Below are 22,946 nucleotides of genomic sequence, written 5' to 3'. Positions count from 1 at the left end.
AGTAACAGCAGCAGCCTGATTCCAGCACACAAACCCCTCTTTGCTTCCAGCTTTCTCTGCTGGAAATGCTATATATTATTGAGGACCGCACACTTCACTGGAGGGGAAGTGTAGTTTGTGATGTTGCAGAACAGAATTAATGCAAATTGTGTGCATAATCCCACACGAAAGGCTTGGCTGCCTCGCACCGGAGCAACTTGAGCTGTATTTCCTATCAACACAGTCACTACAAATCAAGGAAATTGCCAGTTAAGCCAACATTAACATCCAGACCAACCTCAGCTCACATGCCTTACCGCCCAAACATAATACCCCAGCGCTCTCCCGGATTTCTCAGCTCCATAACAAACTCCCTTTCATTTCTAACACTCGGGGCCGGAGGAACAGCCGGGAACAGTAAAAGTGTGTCTGCTGGAGGGAATCTTGCTGAGCTCAGATGTGAGCTGCTGCGTTTGTGCGAGCTGCAGGAAATGCCTGGGTGCAGCGTGGGTGGCCGCGCCGGGCCCGGCCCTGCCAGCCCCAGTGGTCAAGCTCAGGGGAGGCTTGGAGGCAGTTGTGTCTCTGAGAGTAATTTGGATTTTGTACCTTGCTGCTGGTGGGCCTCAGCACCTTGGAATTGCGTGTTTGCCTTCACAGGATCCTTCTTTCAGAGGTTTTGGAGAAGCTGAGTGTGCCCTGTTGGTGCCACGCAGGCTCTGAGGGTGCTGTGTTACCCTGGGTGAGGTTTCAGGACATGGGACCCACAGGCCCAAGCCTTCAGCCTCTGAGGCCAAAGGAATTTTTCTTTCTGGGCCTAAAGACCAGGAAGAAAAGACAGAAATTTTTTCTGTCTGGGCCTAAAGGACCCAATCTCTTGGATTCCAGCATTGCCACAGAGGGAGAGCATTGAGGATACCAAGCTAGTGATGAAATGGTGTCCCATAGAAAAGCTGATCACACTTAATTTTTACTCTGCTGCTTGGCATGCTTTTTACAGTTTAGTACTAGAATTTTACAGTTTAATACTAGAATTTTACTGTTTAATACTGGAATTTTACAACTGTCATAAGGTAGAGAATCAGTGGTAACATGTGAGAAGTTTCAGTTGTGTGCTGTTGGTATCTGGGGCAGCAGAGGGAAAAGCAATTTCAGGTATCATCTGTAAATAAATGAAGGCAATGGACACTCATTTATGGCAGAAATAAGATAACCTCTGAATAAGTGTCATGTAAAACATGGGGACTAAGTTCTCTTCCTGCAAGATAAAAGATTTCAGTTGAGCTTTATGTGGAGAAATGTTGCAACAGACCCAAGTGGGAATTCCTGGTTTTTCTTTAATAGATGAGTACCTTGAAAAATATTTAGAATGTCACTATTAAACTGCTAAAATCACTTTTACTTGACGTTAACTAAATGTTAGAGGGTTACTTTGGGTGATAACCTTTTAAATTTCATTAATAACAGAAAAATAAATCTGTAGTTTGTTACTGTAATCCCAAGTTCTGCCATAATGCTGTATTGTCCTTGTGTGTACAAAAATACTTCATTTTTTGTACAAATTGCTATAAATTTATGGCAAATTGACTTCAAGTATCTTTGTAAAAAAACTGGGTTATGGTGTGGGCTGAGACATTGTGGGATAAAAAAAAGTAAATAGCAAATGTAAGTTACTGTGGTTCTGTTGATCTAATTGAATCATTTCAGTACCTCCACCAGTGACCTGTTTTCAATGAACCTGGTACCTCATTTAGTGTTTAATTTGAAGCTCTCCACTCTGCTTTTCACCAATAAATCAGACAGTTCCTTTCATTTACAAGGAAGATGCTTCTTCAGGATTGTTTTGGTATGGGCTGTTTTGGCTGGATTTCTATAATCTCTTCTTCCAAAAATTGTTATTGTGGAGACATCAATCTTTTTTAGACTGGCTCTTGCCCAGGGAAGAGCATTTTGGGGTTTTGCTGTAACATTCATCACTTCAATGCTTCATATTGGTTGCACAGTTCTCAGATTTAGTTGGAATATTCAGATTTTTCAGATGTTTTTATAGATTTGTGTTGTAATATTATCTTAATATATTAATACTTAAGTAGTAGTACTGTGAATATGATTTCAGTTGAAGTCCTGATTCATTTTTATGAGGTGAATCCCTTTCAATTCAGTAATTTTCTGTGTTTTCTTCTGTTTCCAAACCCCAAATGTAAGCCACACTCAGTGTTTTTTACACAGACACTTTAAGCCTCTTTTGCAGTGATTAATCTTTTGCTCTTTTGTGTTTCTTTTCTCTCTTTTTTTCCCCAGGGATGTTGCTGGTCACCACTGACACGTTAGGCCATGATTTCCATGTTTTCCAAATCCTGACACATCCTTGGTCATCATCACAAAGTGCCGTCCATCACTTGTACACACTTCACAGGGGAGAGACCGAAGCCAAAGTAAGTGAAACTCTTTGCTGAGGAATAATCCCCAGGCACCTTATACATTCTGTGTATGTTGGCACCTTAATGTTTGTTTCAGCACACAAAGAGCCTTTCTTGTGCTCCAGCCACAGAAGGGATAAGAGCAGAGCATTTAACCTGGACAATAATAAATTCTTGCCCTTTGCAATGAGGTGCTGTCAGATTTATTCAGATCTGGCACTGCCTCCAAAGAGCCCTGATTATTGGCTGTGTTTGCACTTAACCTTTTCTGATGTAACATGTTCAACATTTGTCTCGTGCCCGTGAGGGAACTGTCAGCGTTTGCCTGACTCTGGTGGTAAAAGCCACAGACAGACAATTAAAGAGTTGAAAGGAAGAGTTAATCAAAAGGCTGTGATTAACTTTTCTTGGCACGGTGGGGGAACCTGCAGAGACTCCCCAGTTTAACTTCCCTGTTGAAAAATCCCCCTGTCAGAGATGGAGGGCTAAGTTAGGATACCGTCCAAGGGTGGGGAAGTGTGGAATTGTATTTTAAGCAATGCTCAGTGAAGTGATTTGCTGTGAGGTGGGAAAAAGAGATCTGCTCTCACTGGCAGAGCTGTGCCTGTGGCAGCAGCAAGTTCTGCTCGAGTCCTTATGGCAGAGCCTCACCTTTGGAGCATGAGGAACTGCTGAGGAACCTGCTTTAAACACAGGAATAAAAATGTCACCACAGGGTAAGGAATGAGTATTGCACTTGCTGATGCAATTACACACGGGCAGCACAGATGTAAAGCACAGTGACAGGGACAGCCTGGGGCTCTGGGATTGTCACCCTGGCACTGGGAGCTTTGGCTGGTTCTGGTACCTGATAACAGTTCCTTCAAACCTTTTTTTTTGCTGTGAGTTGAGCAGTTTCCCTCAAGTTTCTCACCATACCTTTGTAACAAGTGGAATGTGAAAGCTTTATTGAACTTAGCAGTGGTTGATCAAGTTTTGATCTGGGTGAATTTACATTTCTGGTAGTTTAAATACTCTAAAGATTTCCTGCTGCCATTCTGGAAAAGTGAAATTGCTGTTACAGGCAATAGTGTGCTATAAGAAGAAAAACCAGTCTGGAAAGTGAGAGGAAATTAGGAAAAACTGTTCATTTGGGATAATATATATAGTTCTAACAAGTAGTTTTTATAAATATTACAAACAGCAGTGAGATCTGTGTGTATATACATACTCTGCCATCTACTTGGGCACGTTCTATAACGTGTTTAATGTTTTAGAGTTATTTTTGTTCTCCCTTCATACAAAGACTCAATATTGAAACCCAAAGCACAGGACTTCAGTCATGAGGAACAAAGATGTTCTTCTGGTTTTTACAGCTGATAAATTTGTTTTCAAGGCACACACTGGAAACCAAACAGAACATGTTTTAGAGAAGAAACCCTTATTGATACATGTTTTTTTGGGATATAGTATTAGCATCTCTGTGAAAGCATTGCATTAAAATTCGCAGAATCAACATAGTAAATTTTTTTCCTAGTTTGCCACACAGTTTTCTTTTGGGATGTGAACAGTATAGCTTTTGGAATGGCATAAAATGGAGAAAATTCTTACCAGTCTGAGGTGTGTTGGTGGATTTCACAGCTCCCTGGATAATTAAACAATATTGCATTGGTACCTGTGATTCTCAACACACATAGTTTGAAATATTTATATAATATGAGGGATTGTTTCACTTTTTTTTCTTTTGGAATAACAGCACTTGTAGCTGTTCAATGAGAGGAGAGTTTGCTGGTGCTGCTCTTTTGTTGTGTGAATTTCATGTATGAGGAGCATTAGACAAGAATTTTGGAGGCTGTTCAATATAAAACTCTCAGTGCAGCCCACACTGGGAGACTCTGTACCTCCTGTCTGGTTAGAACAGTATTTATACATTTGCTACCAGACCTTTTTCCTTTTTTCTTTTTTTCCCCTCTGGTTTAAAACTAACTGTGAATCAAGGCCAATGGTCTTAAAGGTCACCTTCTGTACTGGAGCTATAAAAAGTTCTAATTTGTGTTGATGGACATGAGTGATTATCAGTGTCAGAATTTGTTTAGCTAGTACCCATTATAAATTGTTTAAACATCATCATTATGGCCATGTTATATGTGGGATTTTAATGTCCCTGCTGAAATCAGCTCTGCTTTTGTATGTGAGATTTTGGCTGACAGAGCTTCACCCACTTTTCCCAAAATCTCCTTTTTGTGACTCAGATGGAGATGGGGTGGGATGGAAGGTGGGCCTCTGCCTCAGAAGGGAGTTGTGAAGACAATGACCATGGCAGAATGTGAAGTGCTCAGATAATTCACTGAGTCCCAAGGTCACAGTGTTCACAGTCACTGTTCTGCAAGCACAGACAGAATCCCTGTTTGGTTGTACCAGATTAAGATCTTTTAGCCTTTGAGTGCCACTTGTGCTCTAGATTTTATATTTTTTTTCCCTTAAGAGGACAAAAAGCAGCACTGGGTAACACCAGGAGGGTCCATTGCAAGGGCTGGCTGTATTTTACTGAGTCAGAGCTGAACCTCTCAGAGGATCTGTGCTTGCACAGTTCAGCTGGAAAGAGGAGAAATGTGCACGTGTATGTGCTGCACATTTTGGTTAAGGATACATCTGCTTGTCCGCCAGCTCCTGCATTGTGAGGCAACACTTACTGCACTCATATTTTTACCCAAGAGCATTCTGGAAGGTTTCTAATGAAGGCATAGCATGTTCTGAACTGAGGAAGCTCATTTACTTGCAGATGAAAGTTAGCCTGTCACCTGATGATCCTTTCTCTTTGATCTGAAATTGTAAACAGCAAAAACAAAATCCCTGAAAACAGCATTATCTCAGCCTAGGACAAATAAACGTAACGATAGCATCAGCTGGCTGCTGGCCAGCCCCTCTGTAATCCTGTACTCTGTCAGACTCCTGTTATTCCCACTCCCAAACTGCAGCTAGAACTGCCTTCAGCTGGAGAAGGTGAACAGGGAATGATAAAAACATTCCAGCCTGGCTGCTGATGTGAGGCTTTTCCAGGGAATGCAGGAATGTTTCAGTGAAGTGATTCCACAGAGACTGCTCAAGGTTGTGTCATACCCTGTGCCCAGGTAGTGAAACACTGGAACAACTTCCAGGTATTGGATGTGAATCTTCATGGCCTTGAGAAATCCCTTCCTGTCTGTGACATGCTCATAGATGCAGTTATTGAAATAGACTCCGTAAAACTAGGAAGACTTTCTTATTTCTAGGAAAGAAGCTGGGGATGGGCTTGAAATAATCAAGATTGGTTTGGGAAGTTGATCAGTGTCAGATGAGAGCTGCCAAGAAGAAGCTGCTGCAGTCAGAAGCAGCTTGGCTGCCCTGGGGAGCTGAGCCCTGAGCAGCATTTGCAGGCTCAGACATTGACAGAGAGCTCAGCTCTGTTAAAGGCCCCACGTGGATCTCTCCTGTGCCCACATTCTGCCCTTGCTTTACACAGAACTGAAATCACTGTTGAGGACTTGGGGAGACACAGTTGGGTCTGTGTGGGATAAATCATATTGTGTAGACCATGATTTTATTATTTTTTCATTTATGTTTGTTGCTACATCATTTCCTTAATTTTCTCAGCCAAGAAAATTCACATACAGACCAGTTTTCTAATTTATTTTGACCCTTACCTCCTCGGGACTGCTGCTCTTTCTCATTGCTTAATGATACTGGTGTTTTCTTTCTGCCATCTCCCTGCACAGCATAATTCAGTACTTGAGTCCTGTGCTTCAAATCAGGGTGTTTTTTCTCTGTGACACAGCACAGTGATCATGAACAGGTCACGTTCCTGTTGCAGCACTGCTGCTCCTACTCTCCAGGTTTAATTAAATGCAGTAAAATGCACAAGAATACACAGATTGCACCTGGTGTAACTCCACACAACTGACAGAGGGGTGGTAAGAAGGAAAAAAAGAGTGCTAGGAAGATCAAAATGCGGTTTATTTCTGATCATTATTGTTGAAATCCAGGGTTCAGCACTGAGGTTGGTTTTCTGTTATGTGATTTACCTGGACACAGTCCTGTGCCAGGTGCTCTGGGCTGACCCTGTTTGAGCAGGGAGCTTGGGCCAGATGAGCTTCTGTGGCCCTTCCAACCCAACCCATCCTGTGATTCTGTGATTCAGAAATTATTTTTTGATCTGTACAGTGTTGAAAGCTGATCCTCTGTGGAGCTGCTCACATGTGCTGTGTCCTTGGAGGACTCTGTATATTAAATTACCTGACTGTGTCACTCAGGGCAGGCTCTGAGTGGTAGCTACATTTTAATTCAGTTTTCTGGAGGATTTTACATCATAATGTTCAAAACACAGGGAAACAGAGAAGTGGAAGTTAGAAAGAAGAATAATTGGAGGGAAGCAGGAGAAGACAGGAAGCACACTGACCTTTTGGAGGATGTCCAGAGGGAGCCACCAAAATGTTTAGAGAGCTGGAGCCCCTCTCATATGAGGAAAGGCTGAGAGAATTGGGATTGTTCAGCCTGCAAAAGAGGCTTTGGAGTGGTGCATTTGTGTCCTTGCAGTACCTGAAGGGAGCCTGCAAGAAAGATGGAGAGTCTAGACTGAAAAGAATTTGAAAACATCTTATAGGTTCCCAAATTAAACAAAATTTCAGGTCTGTAACTCTCTTTACTGGTCCAGACAGAGGAGGATAGATAAATTTTAAAATACAGACGTGAGTATTAAATGTGGCATTGACCTTGAGCTATGGAATAAACTTTGCATCGTGAGAGATCTGCTGTACTTTGTACTTTATTAACATATATCTGTAAACACTATGGGGTCTTGATTGATCTTTGGTATCTAAACATTACATCATAATTAACAACAAATCCAGAAATATATTATAAATACATGAAATAATAGTACATTAACCTAAAGAACAGCAATAAACTGCAACGCTTAGCATAAACTTGAAAACCACTAATGGGCCACTGTGCAGTTTGTTTATACTCTGAGCAGTCGAGAACTCGGCGTAATGTACAGGAACGTGGTGGGGAACAGCTCAGCCCAGGCATAATTTATAGGGCTTTATTCATGGACACAGCTGATTTTTGAAGTTGTTTCTGAGACTGCCACGATGAGCATTGTCCTTTCAGCCTGGTCCAAGCCTTCTTCCAGTTCTCCTGGAGAGTTCTGGGCTCCTTCGCGTTGCCCAGATGGGTTTGTGCCGGTTTGGTGTGAGCGTGTTTAATTCATGCCCTTGGAATTGGAAATATTCTCTGAATCAGCTCCTTGGACTGCCTGTGGTTCTGCTGCTCCTCCTGGGTCTGTGAAAGACAAATGAGACCAGTGAGCAATAGGTGAATCACGAGGAACAGCAGCTTCCAAAATACTCTGCCACTGCTGAGCGGGGTTTCATAGCTTTGTTCCTGTAAATCTTTATTCATTGCACACTCTCCTGTCAGCACTTTTCCCATGTTATTCCTGAGCATCACAACCCTTCTGCCTTTGAGGTTTCAGCCATGTTTCAGGCAGCCATGGCCACGATGCCCACTCTGACTGCAGCCAGTGTTTGTGAGCACTTTTTTAAAGAGAGCGTTTGGGATTACGGAGTTCCACACTTTCTTCCTGTAGATCAGGAATACTTTTTTCTGTGTAATGTTTACACTGAGGATAAAAAAACATCCTGTAGTGATTGTTTCCCATTTCTTGGCTGGGGTTGTCATTTGCCAGGGCTGTTGTGTGTAGTTTTTGAAAGAACATAACCCTCAGGGTGCCAACTGGAAACTGAGTACTAAAGTAGAAACACACATTTTATTGCATGCTACAGTGAGATGGAATTTTTTTCTGTCATCTCATAGTTCTGTTGTAACTGAGAGTGGCAGTTTTTACACAGTTCATATGTTTGGTTTTGACCAGGAGAATTTGCCACTTTAACAGCAAGTACTGAAATACTCTTGGAGCCGTTGTTTTCCCTGACTCCATGGCCTTTGGGGTTTTTTGGAGTCCTTATTAACCCCTGTGGGGTCTCTAATCCCTTCTGAGCAGCCTGTTAAGGTGAAACACTTTGTAAGCCAGCTCAGAGCTCCGAGTGCTGCACTGTAGGTGTTCAGAGCTGAATCCTGGAAGTGCCAAAGCTGTCAGGTTTGGGAGCTCTCTGAGCTGCCTCCTTGGGGATATCACCAGGACTGAAAGGAGCAGGTGTGCAGCGCTGGTTTTAGTTGATCTCGGTAATGTTGATGAAGCATTTTGTGTAGTGACAGTCTGCCAATCAAATATCTTGTCACAAGTCACCAGACTTAAATCCTTTTTTTATCTCTGAGGCTTCAGGCTCAGTTGGAAACTTGCACTTGGATGAATACTTTGCTGCTTTTGTCTGGAATAGCTGGAGTGCATTTCTGGAATATTTGTCAAGATTTTATCAGTGTTTACTCCAATTTGAGTACCTAGTGCATTGTAAAACTGGCTTCAGTGAAATCTTAAAGAATTTTATTTAGCTTATGCTGTTTAATAATATAATGAAAACTAATCCTTCGTCTATATATTTGTTTGCCGTGGTAAATCCCACTTGTGTCCACGGTTCCTTTTAGTCAGCTTTTACCTTTAAAAACATTTTTGGAAGAATTGTTTCAGGACTTTTTTTCTCTATGATAAATCATTTTAACTTCGACTACTTGTTTTCTTGAGTTGTCTGCCAGGACGGGCTTGGAAACAAACTTTAATCTCTCTTTTAAAGCATTCCTTCAGGAACAAGAATTTGCTTTCCATCAAAGCGTTGTGTAAAGCACACTTGAAAGAGAATTAAATCCTTCTGGACTTCATATCTGAGATCTGTGCAAGGAGTAACCCTAGTGGAAAATGTTTAACTGTATTTTTATATTTGCTTCAAAACTGACCATTTTAAGCTAAAATAAGACTTGTGCCAGTATTTGTCAAAATCAGGCCCAGTGGTGAGATCTCTCTCTTTTGTTCTCATCCCTCCCTTTTCCCGTTTTTGGGCAATCTCGGAAGATTAAACAAGCAAATACAAAACATGTAATTGAAACAATTTCCCAGCTCTTTTTAGAACAAAATTCTGTTTGAAAACTATATCAAGATCTTGTGGCTTTCTGCAGCACTTTGCAGCATGGTTTGTTGTCATAATCTCAGAATATGTTGAAAAGTACACAAAATTTGGAGCTGTGAATTACAGTGTATATACTGAATACTAAGTCCATTGATAAATGCACCAAAATTCAAGTTATTGCCTAAATGTGAAGGGGGTTTTTTTGCCATTTCCAGTTCAGATTTGTGTTTGAGACACGCCCCCTGCGTTGGAGGCGTGCACGTTGGTGGCTTCATTCCCCTGTCACCCTTTTTTGCAGGTGCAGGACATCTCCTTCAGCCACGACTGCCGCTGGGTGGTGGTCAGCACGCTCCGAGGCACCTCCCACGTGTTCCCCATCAATCCCTACGGGGGCCAGCCCTGTGTCAGGACCCACATGTCCCCACGGGTGGTCAATCGCATGAGCCGCTTCCAGAAGAGCGCGGGGCTGGAGGAGATCGAGCAGGAGCTGACGTCGAAGCAGGGCGGGCGCTGCAGCCCCGTGCCCGGCCTGTCCAGCAGCCCCTCTGGCTCACCTCTCCATGGTAAATCCACTTCCTTCCTTCCTTTCTGTCGTGAGCATGCTATGCATTTCATAAAATGCTGTAGATATTGTGCAAAAATATGTTATGTATGCAGATACTGCAGGAACGAGCCAAGGTGGAAACGCTTCGGAAAAATCAGTTCTAGTTTTGCACTTTGCTTTAAGTAAACAGTCCTATCACAGATGGGTTAATAATTTCTACTCAAAACTGAAAGGTTGGGAGTCTTTACGTTTCAAGTTCTGTTTCCATGTAGCACACAGGCAGTAAACTGGTCTGTATTCAAAGAATTTTATTGCCTAAAATTCTCGTTGCTCATTGGCCTTGATGATCACAAAGCACATCTGGATATCTACAATAGTACTGCTTGAGGAGAAATGTGGGAACAAGGCAGTGAGGAGCTGATGGCACAGATCTGTGTCTACTTTTTGTGTGTGTGGGAACAATGTGACAAATAATGTGTAAAGGTAAAGAAATCTGTCAGAATTGATCTGTCCCATCCTGTTCCTGGAGAAACTCGAAGGATGTGAAGGGGAGCTTCAAAAAATGTTCAAAAATTATCAATGACACAGCTTTTCCAGTTTATCTTTGCTTTCAGCCTTCCTCTTTCATGGGGTCTGTGCTAGAAGCTGTTTTGCTTGCATTCAGGATTTGCTGCATCCTTATGCCTCCTTTCTGTTGAGAGTAAGTCACAAGTTCCATGGAAGTGGAAGTTTGAATAGCAGCTTGTTTGGGGTAGCCACCCTTTTCCAGCCTGAGAGTATTAAAAATGGCCAGGAACAGTCCCTCTGCCCTAATTATGAGTAGGATTAGGAGCTCTTGTGAAAGCCCAACTATGTGCTGGGCTTTCTGCTATAGAGAGAACCTTTGTGGGATTTCTGAATCAAAGGAACTGCTTTATGACTTGGTGATTATTAAGGGAACCAGACTTGTCTCAGAACAACCCTCTCTATTTTTGCCTTCCTTTGGACTTCTCTGAACAAAGGTTTGTGCGTGGCTGTTCTGGAGCCATCCTCTTCTGCCTGGAGCCACTGGAAGGCACCCAAAACGTGCTCTAAACTTTCTTCCTCTTTGGAGCCAGTTGTGCATCCACCATTTCACTTCCTCTCATCTCTGTACAGCAGCTCAGCCTGAAGCAGGCTGGGGAGTGCTCCAAAGGTTTGCTATGGCACATCCAGCTGCTTGTAACTGTGAGCATCATGGAGAGGAGAGGAAAGAACTGTCAATTTGTGGCTATCACCCAGCCAATTCTATTTTCTGTCCAGGGAAATTGCAGTGAGTTGTTGCCTTTACAATCCTCCAAGGTACATTTGAAGTTTTGAATAGATTTGACACTTTCTAAAAAGAAGAATCAGCAGTTTCAGGATGCTTAGTGGTGGAGGTGGGAGACAGGCGTGCATGGACGAGTCACAGAGAAAGGCAGCAGCTTTCAGGGCAGTGTTCAAGAGTTCTGGGCCTTCAGTTTGCAGATGTCTGTCTTGAAAGATAATAAATCAGATTTCTTTCAAGATCTCTGTGCAGCCATCAGTGCTTGAAAATGAGATCTGTTTAAACAAACAGCTCCACTGGAAGTCTGCACATGGGTGCTGAGAATTAAGGCAGGAAGGTGCCTTTGATTCCTGGAGGACTTCACTCAGATTGTGCTCATCACTTCTGCAGGGCAGAAGTTGGACACGTGCTATGATTGTGTGTTGGGAACTTGCAAAACTTCATACAAATCTTTTCCATGAGAAATTTGTGGGGATTTGTAGAGGAGTTAGCACAGATGCCTTAAAAAATCAAGGAAAAAAAATAGTTGTGTTTGAAAGAGTCCATTTGGTAAAATACTGTAATATTTTCAGTAATTTTATTGCTGCGTTTTCATTTCAGTAATCTTTCAGTTCCCCTGGCTGAAGGCAGGCAGGATATTGAACCCTATTCTAAGCTTTTTTATAAAAAGCCATTTATCATCAACTTGTAAAAGACCCCTGAAGTTCAGAGCGACTTTCAGCAGAGGGATTGTGTGTGTGTGTGTGTGTGTGTGTGGCAGCAGGATTAGGCAGAGACCGATGATTATTTTAATTTGTGAGCTAAGATGTGTTTACTCAGATTGTAACAACTCCTTACCATATTATAATGTTAAATTATTGTTGTTTGGAGGAGTCCCGGCAGTCTGGTGACAGAAGTGTAAACGAGTACTCGAAACTGAAAAGAGCAGTTCTGGGTTTCATTCTTTGCTTTACTTCTAAGCTCTGCAACCCTTGGTGAATTTTATTCAGCTGATTTTGTCTGTCAGCTCTCTGCTGTGTGACAACAGCAATAATCTCTGTGTTCCCCGCGTGTGGAATGACTTTAATTTTGCAGCTTTCTTCAAGAAGAATAACTGTTATGTTCCTTAATCACCCCTTTAAGTGCAGATGATTAGAATGGAAATAAAACCAGAGACCATGTGCTGGAGAGCACCACTGCTCTGGAAAAGGTGTTGATTAAGTGACTGATTCAGAGGAGATTGTGGCAAACTGGAGGATTTTTCTGTGTGGAGTCACGTCATCACGATTTTCCTCTTACATCTTTTCCAATTTTCAGTAAACCCTACATTAAAAAACTACTTTTAATCTTTATGCTGGTATCTGTCTTATCTTCCCTTTTGCTTAGCAATTGTAACTTATTGATAGTAACTTGTGATTAGCTTTTGTTCTTGTAAATATTTCCAGAGCTCGGGCTCTCTCGTATGTTTCTCACTTGTTTTTTTCCTCCAAGTCTCAAAATGAAACTGTTTGCAACTGTTTGTGTATATAGTAGCAAGGCAATCTATTTACATTGTGTTGGAGCACCCTAGGACTGTTTACCCACACAATGTCAGCCTTTGCTGGGGGTAGGGATGATTTCATTTCCAAATGAATCATTGTTTGGCTTTGTTCTTTCTAGCAGAATGAAGTAAACTGTTAAATAGAGGATGATAAAGAGATATTTCCTTTGCACCTTTAACAGCCGACAGAGATTTTGTTTGGGCTGTTCTGTCTGTTAATGCAGCGAGGTTGTATTTTTGTCATTCCCTTGGATTGCCAGAGTGTGTTGTCAGGAATATCTGAGTTATGTCGGGAGCCTTTTATGGGCTTTTACTATTATAAGACTATTACAGCATCGGTTGGTTGTTGGGGTGAACATTAGGGTAAAATGTGGCCTTATGTGACCATTTCATTTGTATAAAATTGGGTTTAGGGTCCTTACCTGTCTCACAGGTAGGCTGTGAGGATTAAGGGATGAGTTATTAAAGCAGAGCATGCCCTTGGTGTTGCAAACTTCTCTGTGTTCTCTTCAGGACACATATGAATAGCAAGGAGAATTTAGCTGTAAAAATGCAATGCTTTACTTGGATGGTTGAAAACTACACGTAACTCCAATTATTTTAATCCTGCAAATTAAAACTTACAGAATGTTATTGGTTCTTGCACCACCAGTAAGTGAAATAAAGTCTGCAGCTCTGCTCATTCGGTTTTCTCTGCTGTTGGCTGCAGGAATTTCCAGCACCAGAACAAATAATAATCCAGTAAGTTAACATTGGATCTACAGCTACACATCCACACCTACTAAAAATATTCCATAATAATATGATACTCTCTGAATTTGCCTTGCATTTCATTGGGGATTGAAGTATTTATTTATTTGCCAAAAAATTGTTCATAGTACGCCGTGGTTCTGTTTCAGATTTAATACCGACACTGAGAGGGAGTATATAAATTTAGAATTACTAAAAATCCATGTTGTTCTCTATACAGTATATTCAGGCTTGTATTTATCTCTTTATAAATATTTTAGTATGGCACGTTTTTCATTGCAAAATCTTTTCTAAGTTTAAAAATCAAAAGGTTTTCTCTTGCTTTTCCTTAATTTGTCACAATCATAATATGATTAAAATCCAAGCATAAGACTGGAAGTTTGATAAACATGCAGCCTGAGATGCTTTACATATTTTCACGTTACTTTTCACTATTTCCCAGAGTGAAACTCCTTTTACTAGAAGAATTCTTATGGGAAAGCAGAGTTGAAAGGACTGACATCATCAGCCCTTCCTGAAAAACAGATTGGTTTCCTTTAAGTAACACTCACTTAAGAAACCACCTATTTAGAGAGAGGCAGACAAAAATAGTTTCAAAGAAAATTAACTGTATAATAACTTAAAGCACTGGAGGGCAGTTCCTTCACGAAACGCTGAGAACACGAGCCGACAACGGTTCTTGAAAAACTCTCTATTAAGTTTAAGTTTCCTCTTTGTAGCAGTTTGCGCGGAAACAGCAGAGCGAGCTGCAGCATCGGCCCGCGTTGTTTTATCGTCCTTTTAACATTCCTATTTGTGTTATTGTCGTGCTTCTCCACAGCGTCACACTCGGCTCTCTTTTAATTTAAGCGTCATTTCAAACAATTTGAAGTACTTCCTTTTGCAGCTCCGTTTCTTAGCGCAGATTTCGGCCCGGCCGCGCCGGCTCCCTCAGCGCTCCCGCCTCACGGCCGGGGCCTGCAGGGGGCGCCCTCTCCCCGGCCATGGCGCCTCAGGCGGGGCCGGCCCTGAGGGGGGACCCGGCGTGGAGCCGCCGTACACGGACAAATGGTGGCGATGAGAATAAACCCCTCTCTTTTTCACTAATTCAGGCACTGAGCTGCTTGCATAGGCATCGTAAATATTTATTTACTTCCAAATAGAAACCCTCCACATTCGCTGTGCTGCCTGAAGCATCGAGCGATTCCCTTTACACCTTCACCTGAAGTTTCTCTTCACGGTTTTAAGGCAGTTGAGAAAAAGCCCAAAATTAATTTACCTGGTGGGAATTTTCTGCTAGTGACTTTTAGACACCATTCTGTGATTCTATGATGATTCTTTCTTTCTTAAGCAGTCCCGGTCGTGGTGATGGAAGGTTCCATATGTAGGGCTGGGAGAAGAGGTGGGAAGAGCTGGAATCACCAATTTGGGAATTGGCCAGCAGCTAACTGGATTTTAGGAAGCTGTGTTTGCTGTGGTTTAGCTGCCTTTTTTCCCCTCCTCCCTTTTTTTTTTTTTTTTGATAATCGGTAGAGAATCAGTGGAGTGACAGAAGTGGGTGGTGTATTTTGGATAGTTCCTGAAGTGGAAGGAAAAGATCCATTCCCTTCAGATAAGTAGGGAAGTAGACTGATAAATTCTGTCACAAGGGAAGTTCGTGTCTGAACATCAAGTGTTTCTGAAGCAGGTTTTTGTAAACAGCGCAGATCGAAGACTGGGCCATGTTTGTGTTGATATTTGAAGGAAAAATGTCAAATATTGTGGATAGATTGGAAATTGAAGGAGACGGACATCAGAAGGGAATTGCAGCTCTGGAGAGAGGGAGTGTAAAAATCTATGACTGAGTGATTTAGCACAGCAAATGCTGCAGCAGTGGTCAGAGCAAACTGTTTCAGTAAGGTTGTGGGCAGACAGACAGAGGGGAAATAATCAGCAGCACACAGGAGACTGTGATGGCAGAGATGGATCATGAGGTGAAGGGAAAGGGGAAGGCAGAGAGGAGTGGGATTACCACAGATGTGAGCGTCCCACTGAAGTTTGCCTGTCAAGATGGATGATTTCAGTCTTGGTAACATCAAATGGAAGGAAATTTTGAGAGGGTCAAGTGCTGATGTGTCAGAGTCAGGTAGTGAGGGAGTCCACAAAGTGGTAACTGGAATTTTAAGTGTTTATCTGAAAACGACTTACTGAATGACAGTTTGTAATTCTATGGTTATTTCAATTGTTCCTTTGATTACTCCCTCTTAGTTTACAGTAAACCCATGTTTTTCCATCTGCAAATCTCCCCAGCTAACCAGGTACATAAAAAACAGGCTAGTGCATTTCCTTTTTGTACACTGCAAGTAATAAAGACATCCTGCAGCTGATGCAGTGCTTTGATCGGGTTTTGCAGTTGCCGATTGGAAATTGATAAATAATTATATGAATGACCTATGAGAAGGAACATGCTTGACTTTACATATTCTCAGTGCCTCAGTTCAGAGGGTTAGGTACACTTATGTACAGCTGAAATGAGTGTGATCAGCATAAAAGCCATCACTGGGATTGAGATTTGGAGTTACAGAGCAGCTGAAAAGAGTTGGTCACTGAAGGAGTGACGCAGGAAAGATTCTCTGCATGGTTCATGGCCAAAGCACAAAGGGGAAAGGCTGGAATTAGGTCAGGAGAAGAGTGGGCTAGCACAGGGGAGACACTGCAGTCCAGACATTTGTTGGTGGGTCAAGGAATGTAAGTGGTTCAAGGGAGCTGCCATCAGTGAAATGACAGAAAGTAGCTTTGCTCACCTGATACAAGCCTGTAATATGTTGGATCAGAAGGTGAGAAAGTAGAATCTAGAGTTTTTCAAGAGACTGTATCAGCTGAAGGAGGAGGTTTGAGTATGGAGGGTGTTGCGTGACAAGGGAGGTTTGGCATGAGGGAAGGTGAAAGCATGTGAAGCTCCGTGTAAGTAACCAACGAGGGGAAGGAATGGGGCAAGAGCTGGTGGGAACAATCATTTTATCTGATGGACATGCTGAGTTCAAGCCCCAACACCTTCCACTTCCCCTGGCCGTGGGTATTCTGGGAATCCAGGGCTGCTCCCTGGTGTCTGCAGCCTGAATCAGACTTTCTGTCTGTATGATTGGTGATGGATTATGCAGTAAATGGGTGTTGCCCTTGTTGCCCTCTTTTTTTTTCCAGTTTATTATTCTTAAGTAAGGCATTTAATCAACTGTGCATCTTTGGTAGCCTGAAAAATGTAAACACTTTATGAAAAGAAATGTAAGCATTAAGATTAGAAATAAAATATACTTCTATCTTTTAAAAAGTTTATCTTTACCCTTAAATATGCTGATTGAGCTTATTCTTTTTCACTTAGCCCTTGTGGGCTGTTAAAATCAGTTGCTTTTTCCCATCTCAAGGAAATGCATCTTTGACACTTCTCATGACCTGAGTCACGATGCTGTCACGGAGCCAGAAAACATCCTCAACGGTCATGGGTAAAAGAGCAGAGCTGCCAAGGGTGTGTGGTGGGTGCAGGAGGGACAGATTGCTTCAGTTCCTATCCTATGGGTGTTTCAGACAAGCCATTTATTATAATTACCCATGGATATTATTATCAAGTTCTCAAATGCAGTGGTTCTCAAGGCACTTTTTTTTTTTCCTACATGTCTTGGGATAAATCTCCTGTATTCAACCGGGATTGAATTCAGATGTGGAAATATTTGTTCTTATGGTTGCAACTGGAGGGAAAATAAGGCAGAGATGGAAAGGTTAGGATAAAAAAATCACAAATGTATTAACATGTAGTTTATCATCAAAATAAATTGTAGTTAGCTCAGCCCTTTGGGTAAGGGGATGCCATTAAACTTTCCCTATCTCCTCACTGAACACTTTTGCACACAGAGATGTCCTTCAGAAATTCCCAGCCCAGTTCATTCTGCAGTTTCTATGACCAGCAGATGAGTTTTTCTGACTGTGCTGTCTCAGTACAAAAGACATTAAGCTCATAAAAATAATTTTATTCTGTATCATTTGGAAGAGAAGTCTGAGACACCAAAACTTTCCAAAGTTTACAATGCTGAAGCATCTCGGAGTCGTTCTGAAAGAAGGCTTTGAATTGAAGTCTGTGCTGATGTGAATTATGATGGATGGACACAACGAGGGGCAGCAATAGTGCATTCTTGTTTTCTCAAGCGCTTCATCATTCACCAGCAGACAGTGTTAGCAAAATTCCCATGTGCAAGAAATCGGAGCAACAGAGCCTCTCCCCAGCGCCCGGAGGCTGCCTGCACGATAACCTCATTAGTGCACTGTTAGTCTGAGCTCACACAGTCCTGTCCTCTCAAGAGTTTGCAAACCCCAGCCCAGAGCTGTGGTAGCCACAGCCTCTGTTCCAGAGCTGCCTTACAGCCACGTGCTGGGGAGGATGGCACTGCTCCTTGGGGCTTGTTTGCAGCACACCGTGCTACCATACCTGTAGTACTTGTAAGAAACTAATCCTGCACTGTTCCCATCAGTGGAGAGCTGAAGGTGCAAGATCTGTTTCAAAGAGGATGGGCTTGGCCCTGGCCTTTGCTGGAGAGGGCCCAGCAGAGGGTGGCCAGATTGGCTGTTCTGGCTGGTAACACCATCTGGAACAGCCCAGCTGAAGCGTTGCCGCCGCTGCCTGCACAGAGCCTGGAGCCAACAGCTGGCAAACCAGTTTGGTTGGGTTTATTTCGAGTTTTGCCCATACATGGACCTGAGCCTTGCACAAACAGTATTTTTAGTTAAATAAGTCCTGAAAGATGATTATTATGCCAGATTTGTGTGTGTGATGGTGGAGGGGTTGTTCTCTAAGGAAATCCATCTTTGTTCAGGTAGAGGCAGCAAAGGGGTCATGGAAGTTCCTTCTCTGCTGAGCACAAGAGATTATTGAGTATCAGTGAGTGGGACACTTCATAACTGAGGGACAAAGTTCCTGAAACTGAAGATAGTAGAAAAACTCCAGAGGGAGGAAGGGATTGTTATGAGGCCATGTTCAGATTTTGAGTGGATGTTGCTGAAGTTCAAGGAGCTGGGGTGAGAGGGCAGGGGACTCTGTCCCAGCAGTGACCGAGACACTTGGGCTGGCGCTTGTGTGTCTCTGCTGAGCACTCTGACTTTGGGGCTGTCACCGTCACATGCCTTGCCTGGATGCAAGCAGAGAGCAAGCTCTGCTCTCGTAGGGTGACCGTGAGATTTAGTGCAGCTGTGTTTCCAAAGGTTCCATATCAAACGGATTTAAATGTTACAATAACAACCGGCTACGTTATTTTCTCCCGTCCATTCCAATGGAAGCAAGTTAGTGATAGGTTTAGCTCTGAGTAGCTACTTGATATGTGTACAGGAGCTAAGACATAATATTCCTCCTTTAATGGGTCTAATTGTACTGGGAATATTGAGGGTTAGGGTGTGAAATGAGTTTAAATTTGATAGGACACAATTCAAGGAAATGGCAATGTAACTTTAATTGAGAGGCGATCGTTAACTAAAATAATCCGTTTCCTGACTTTTTCTAGGAAAATGTCTAGCATTCTACAAAGAAAGATAACACATGTTGGACTGAATAAAACAAAACATGAAAGCAGGAGCCCACTTTGGCAGTAATTAGGGCTCGTGGTGCTGGGTGTGTTTCCCGTTGCTGGGTTTGTCTGTCAGGCTCTTGCAAGGGCTCCGTGAGCCAGCATTGCTTCCGCTGCCTTCTCCGCTCGGGTCACAAGGCAGCGTTTCTCACCAGGGCGCTGCTGTTTCCTCTTCCGACTGTAGTAGATTACAGATTATACTGGAACATGTCTGAGGAAAGGTCAGAAACGAGGGTGAAAGTCTTGGAACTGAAGCTGGGAAGCTTTCCATTCTCATCCGGGAAACTTCTTGTGTTGAATAAAAAGCAAAGCAAAATAAACCACCATATCCATGACACTTCTGGTTTTCCTGCCGTTTTTTGCCTACCAGTTAGAGAGGATTTTATTTCCCTTGCATTATACAATTAGGGAATGTTTAGCTGAGGAATCCTCAGTGTTACACTAAACAGAAATAATGGCCAAACATGGTTAATTTTCCTGTAACTTGGCCTCCACATGATTGCATAGCCTGGAGTTACTGCATTTTTATTTACCAAATTATAGATGTTTATATGTAGTGTTAATGTCAGTAGACTTCGTGGTACCCTTTGAAATGGAGTCTGTTAAATACTGGAAGATATAAAAGCTAATCAAGTAGGGTTTGAATTTTAATGACACTGCATTACTAAGCTTTTTGTATTGGAGTAATGGAAAAATGGAAAAAATCAACATAGAAGCATTTTATTATAAGGCTGAGAGGTGCTTGATACCACTTTAGTTTTTCAAATAAAGTGTACAGAGAAGCTAAAATCCTTCTGATCATTGCTTTCCTACCAGAAAAAAAAATTGTCTGGGCCAAGTCCTCTTTGCTTTGCTCACTGACAGTTTACACCAAAGAAAATCCTGCAGCACTTGGAGACATGTCATACACAGGCTGAAATTTACCAGCTAAAAGGATTTAATTTCAGTTTGTTGATAAGTTGGTGTTTGCACCCCTTAGGTATGAGGGTATAGTTTTGGTTTTAAGCTTGGCTGTGATTTAGGAGTTCATTTCTATGCACCAATAGGATCTGTGGTACTGATAGATTCAAACTCATTTGAAATCAGATAAGAAGTGATTTGCTTGCATTAATGTGGTGCTGTGCATGGACTGAAGAACAGAGGAGCAAGAGCTTCCTCCACATCATTCTTCAGGATCCTATAAAGCCTTTTTGCCACACTGTGTTGCTGCTGAGTGCAATCCTTGGGGCTGGGGAATGTCCCTGCCAAGCTGCATTTGGATGTCTGATTGTGTCATTAGTAGTGCCAAAAATCAGGGTGTTTCTCCTCCTCTCTCCTCAGAGATGATCTCTGACAGCAGTGCCCTCAAGTGCTCTGCTCAAACACTGACCAATTTGAAATCTGGCCTGAATTCATCAAGGCTCTTAGTTGATCAGAGGAGGACATGTAACTGTATTAATTGCTTTCAGTTGTTTGATTGCTTTTTGAGCAGTGTTAGAAGCTTGCAAGTCTTGAATGTTTTCCCCTTGATGTAGCTTTCATTTCTTATCCAAAAATACAGATTGGAAACTTTAAAAAGTGTGATTTGATCAAACGTTTTGATCTCATACAGAGTAACTTAGAGATGTAACATCTGAGGTTTGTGGCGAGCTGGGGGTGTCTCTGCCCAGGGGGTGAGGAGGGCAGCGATGCTGTGGCACCCCGAGCCTGTCCAGCCATACCTGGGAGAGCTGCTCCTGATGGCTTTTCCACAGATGTCCAGCTTTGTCAAAAGCCCCTAAATCTTGTGAAGTTTATTTTCCTTATAGCATCTGTATTTTATAATGGTGCTTTTAATTTGTTTTTCCTTTGTCTGCTGGGATTTCTTTTGTCCGGCGCTTGCAGGCCTCCCTCTTTTCCTCGCTGGAAGTGAGTCTGTCAGTGATGGCTGCTGTGGGAATTGGGCTCGGCCCGGCCGCTCCCTCCCTCTGACAACAAAGCCCATTGTTGTTTGCTTTCTTCACTTTTATCCTCAGCTTAATCCATTTCTCCTTTGAGTGTCAGTGGAGTAAAATGTCTGGAAAAGAGTGGCTCAGGTTTGGGGGGTGAGATGGTGGTGGTTTTGCAGACTCTCAGCAAACAGGTCCAAACCCAGTGCATTGGGTTTTCTGTGTCTCAGTAGGCAATGTTGCCCAAGGTAAGGCTGCACTTGCAAATAAACTTGTCAGACTCCAGAGCCATGGCATCCTCAGCTTTTTGAAAGTCCCTTGGTAAAATTAGTAAGAGATTTACCGGCCTAGACTGGCTCTAATGTATCCCATGCACAGCTCCAATATGAAAATCTCCTCTATGGCAGCCCAAGGAAAGACAAATACTTGACCCCATGCCTTGCTCGGGGTCCTGAGGGCTCAGGGTGATTACCAGGGGAAAGTGCCTCCTTCCTTGGGATGCTCCACTGGAAATGATCCTTGAGAGAACACCTTTGCCCTGGAATTGTGGTGGTGATGATTGATGGCAATAAAAGCATTCCTGGGCTAGTCTGTAGGGTGAGATCTGTGTGTGTCAGTCTCCAGCCATTTACAGTTAAATGCACTGTCCACATGTTGGGAGGTAACTTGAGTTCAGCATTCTGCTGGATGGAAAATCCTGGATATTTCTACCAGACCTAAACTTTGGCTTATTTGTTGCTTGTCCTTTGACAGTGAATCAACAACGGCTGGAGCTGTAGAAATAATGTTGATGCTTGGCTGCATTCTTTGTGCTCTTTTGGCCTGATCTGACTGCCCTGTGCACACACAACTCCTGTTTGCTGCAGGAGCTTCCTCCTTGGAAGGGCTGGAGAAATGAAAGGGTAATTTTTGGGATTCCTGGATGGGTACAGCAGCACACCAGAAAATTAGGGGGTTTTCTTTAACCTTAATCATCCCCACCATCTTAATACTATTGTAGTCAGATTTACAAGAACAACTTTCCTGTCAAAAATAATTTCTCTCCTCTTTGTAGCATTCCAACTTTAAATTTTTGACTACTATCACTTTTAATTACAATTTTTGCAGTGAAGCAACTGACTGTTGCAGCAGAAAATGCAGGTTGGCAGGCAATGGTTATTGTGACATATGTTTGGTATTTACAGCTTTTCCGTTTGTCACAGCAGAATTTTTTAATCATGTTTGTGCTGTGAAGTGCTGTGCATTCTGAGGTCTGGTTTAGTTAATTTTTTTTTTGAGGTTTGTATACATCAGATTTAGCTATACTTCCAAATACATAGTTACAAATTAAATGCTTGACCTTCTGATGTTTTTTGGTTTCTTTCTCAAAGAAGAATCATCTCATATTTTAGTCCCTTTCAGAATATATTTTTCACAATTTCATTCTTATTTTTTTTATTTAGTACTTTTTTGGGGGGTTATTTTGCTTCCTTATATATGAGTCTATGAACTCAAAACTCAAGAATTTGTAAGATGTTGTTCCTACAATTAATAAAAACATCTGAAGGGGTGAGATAATCCTGCAGTTTTCTAAGTATCCTTCACTGCTCTGGGAGTCCTCAGCTTGTATGGAAGCAAAGCAGCTCATCCTTGTGTAGGAACGTCTGTAAATTCCTCATTTCTCTGCATGCAAATAATCCATGGAATCAGCTGAAGGCTTTGCGCATGGAAAACCACATGAAGCTGGGAGCAGAGGGCACTGAGACATGAAATGTGCCTTGAGAGGGGAGAGGGGCTGTTCCAGCCCAGCCTGTGGATCAGCAGTTCAGAGTTAATCATTAGATTCTGAACGAGTAATAGAAAACAATTTACAGACACTTGGAGCTCCCTCAGTTGGTACCTTTGGTGTTTGCTGTGCCTGTGTGGATCCAGGGGAATATGGGAGAGGGAAACACTTCCAGAGAG

The 22,946-nt window shown here is 42.4% G+C and overlaps 1 protein-coding gene across 8 annotated transcripts in view; it reads left to right on the top strand.

Moving 5' to 3' along the window:
* The window catches only part of BCAS3 (BCAS3 microtubule associated cell migration factor), a 295,445-nt gene that overhangs the window by 67,827 nt on the left and 204,672 nt on the right, over window positions 1-22,946 (top strand). For all 8 annotated transcript variants that reach the window (XM_063174268.1, XM_063174266.1, XM_063174267.1 and 5 more), the window contains exons 14-15: window positions 2,278-2,411; window positions 9,732-9,996. In XM_063174268.1, coding sequence (XP_063030338.1) covers window positions 2,278-2,411; window positions 9,732-9,996 — 399 coding nt within the window. The remainder of the gene's footprint in view (window positions 1-2,277; window positions 2,412-9,731; window positions 9,997-22,946) is intronic.

Source organism: Melospiza melodia, chromosome 21 (genome assembly GCF_035770615.1).
Source record: "Melospiza melodia melodia isolate bMelMel2 chromosome 21, bMelMel2.pri, whole genome shotgun sequence".
Taxonomy (NCBI): domain Eukaryota; kingdom Metazoa; phylum Chordata; class Aves; order Passeriformes; family Passerellidae; genus Melospiza; species Melospiza melodia.
This window is presented reverse-complemented; position numbering and strand designations above follow the sequence as displayed.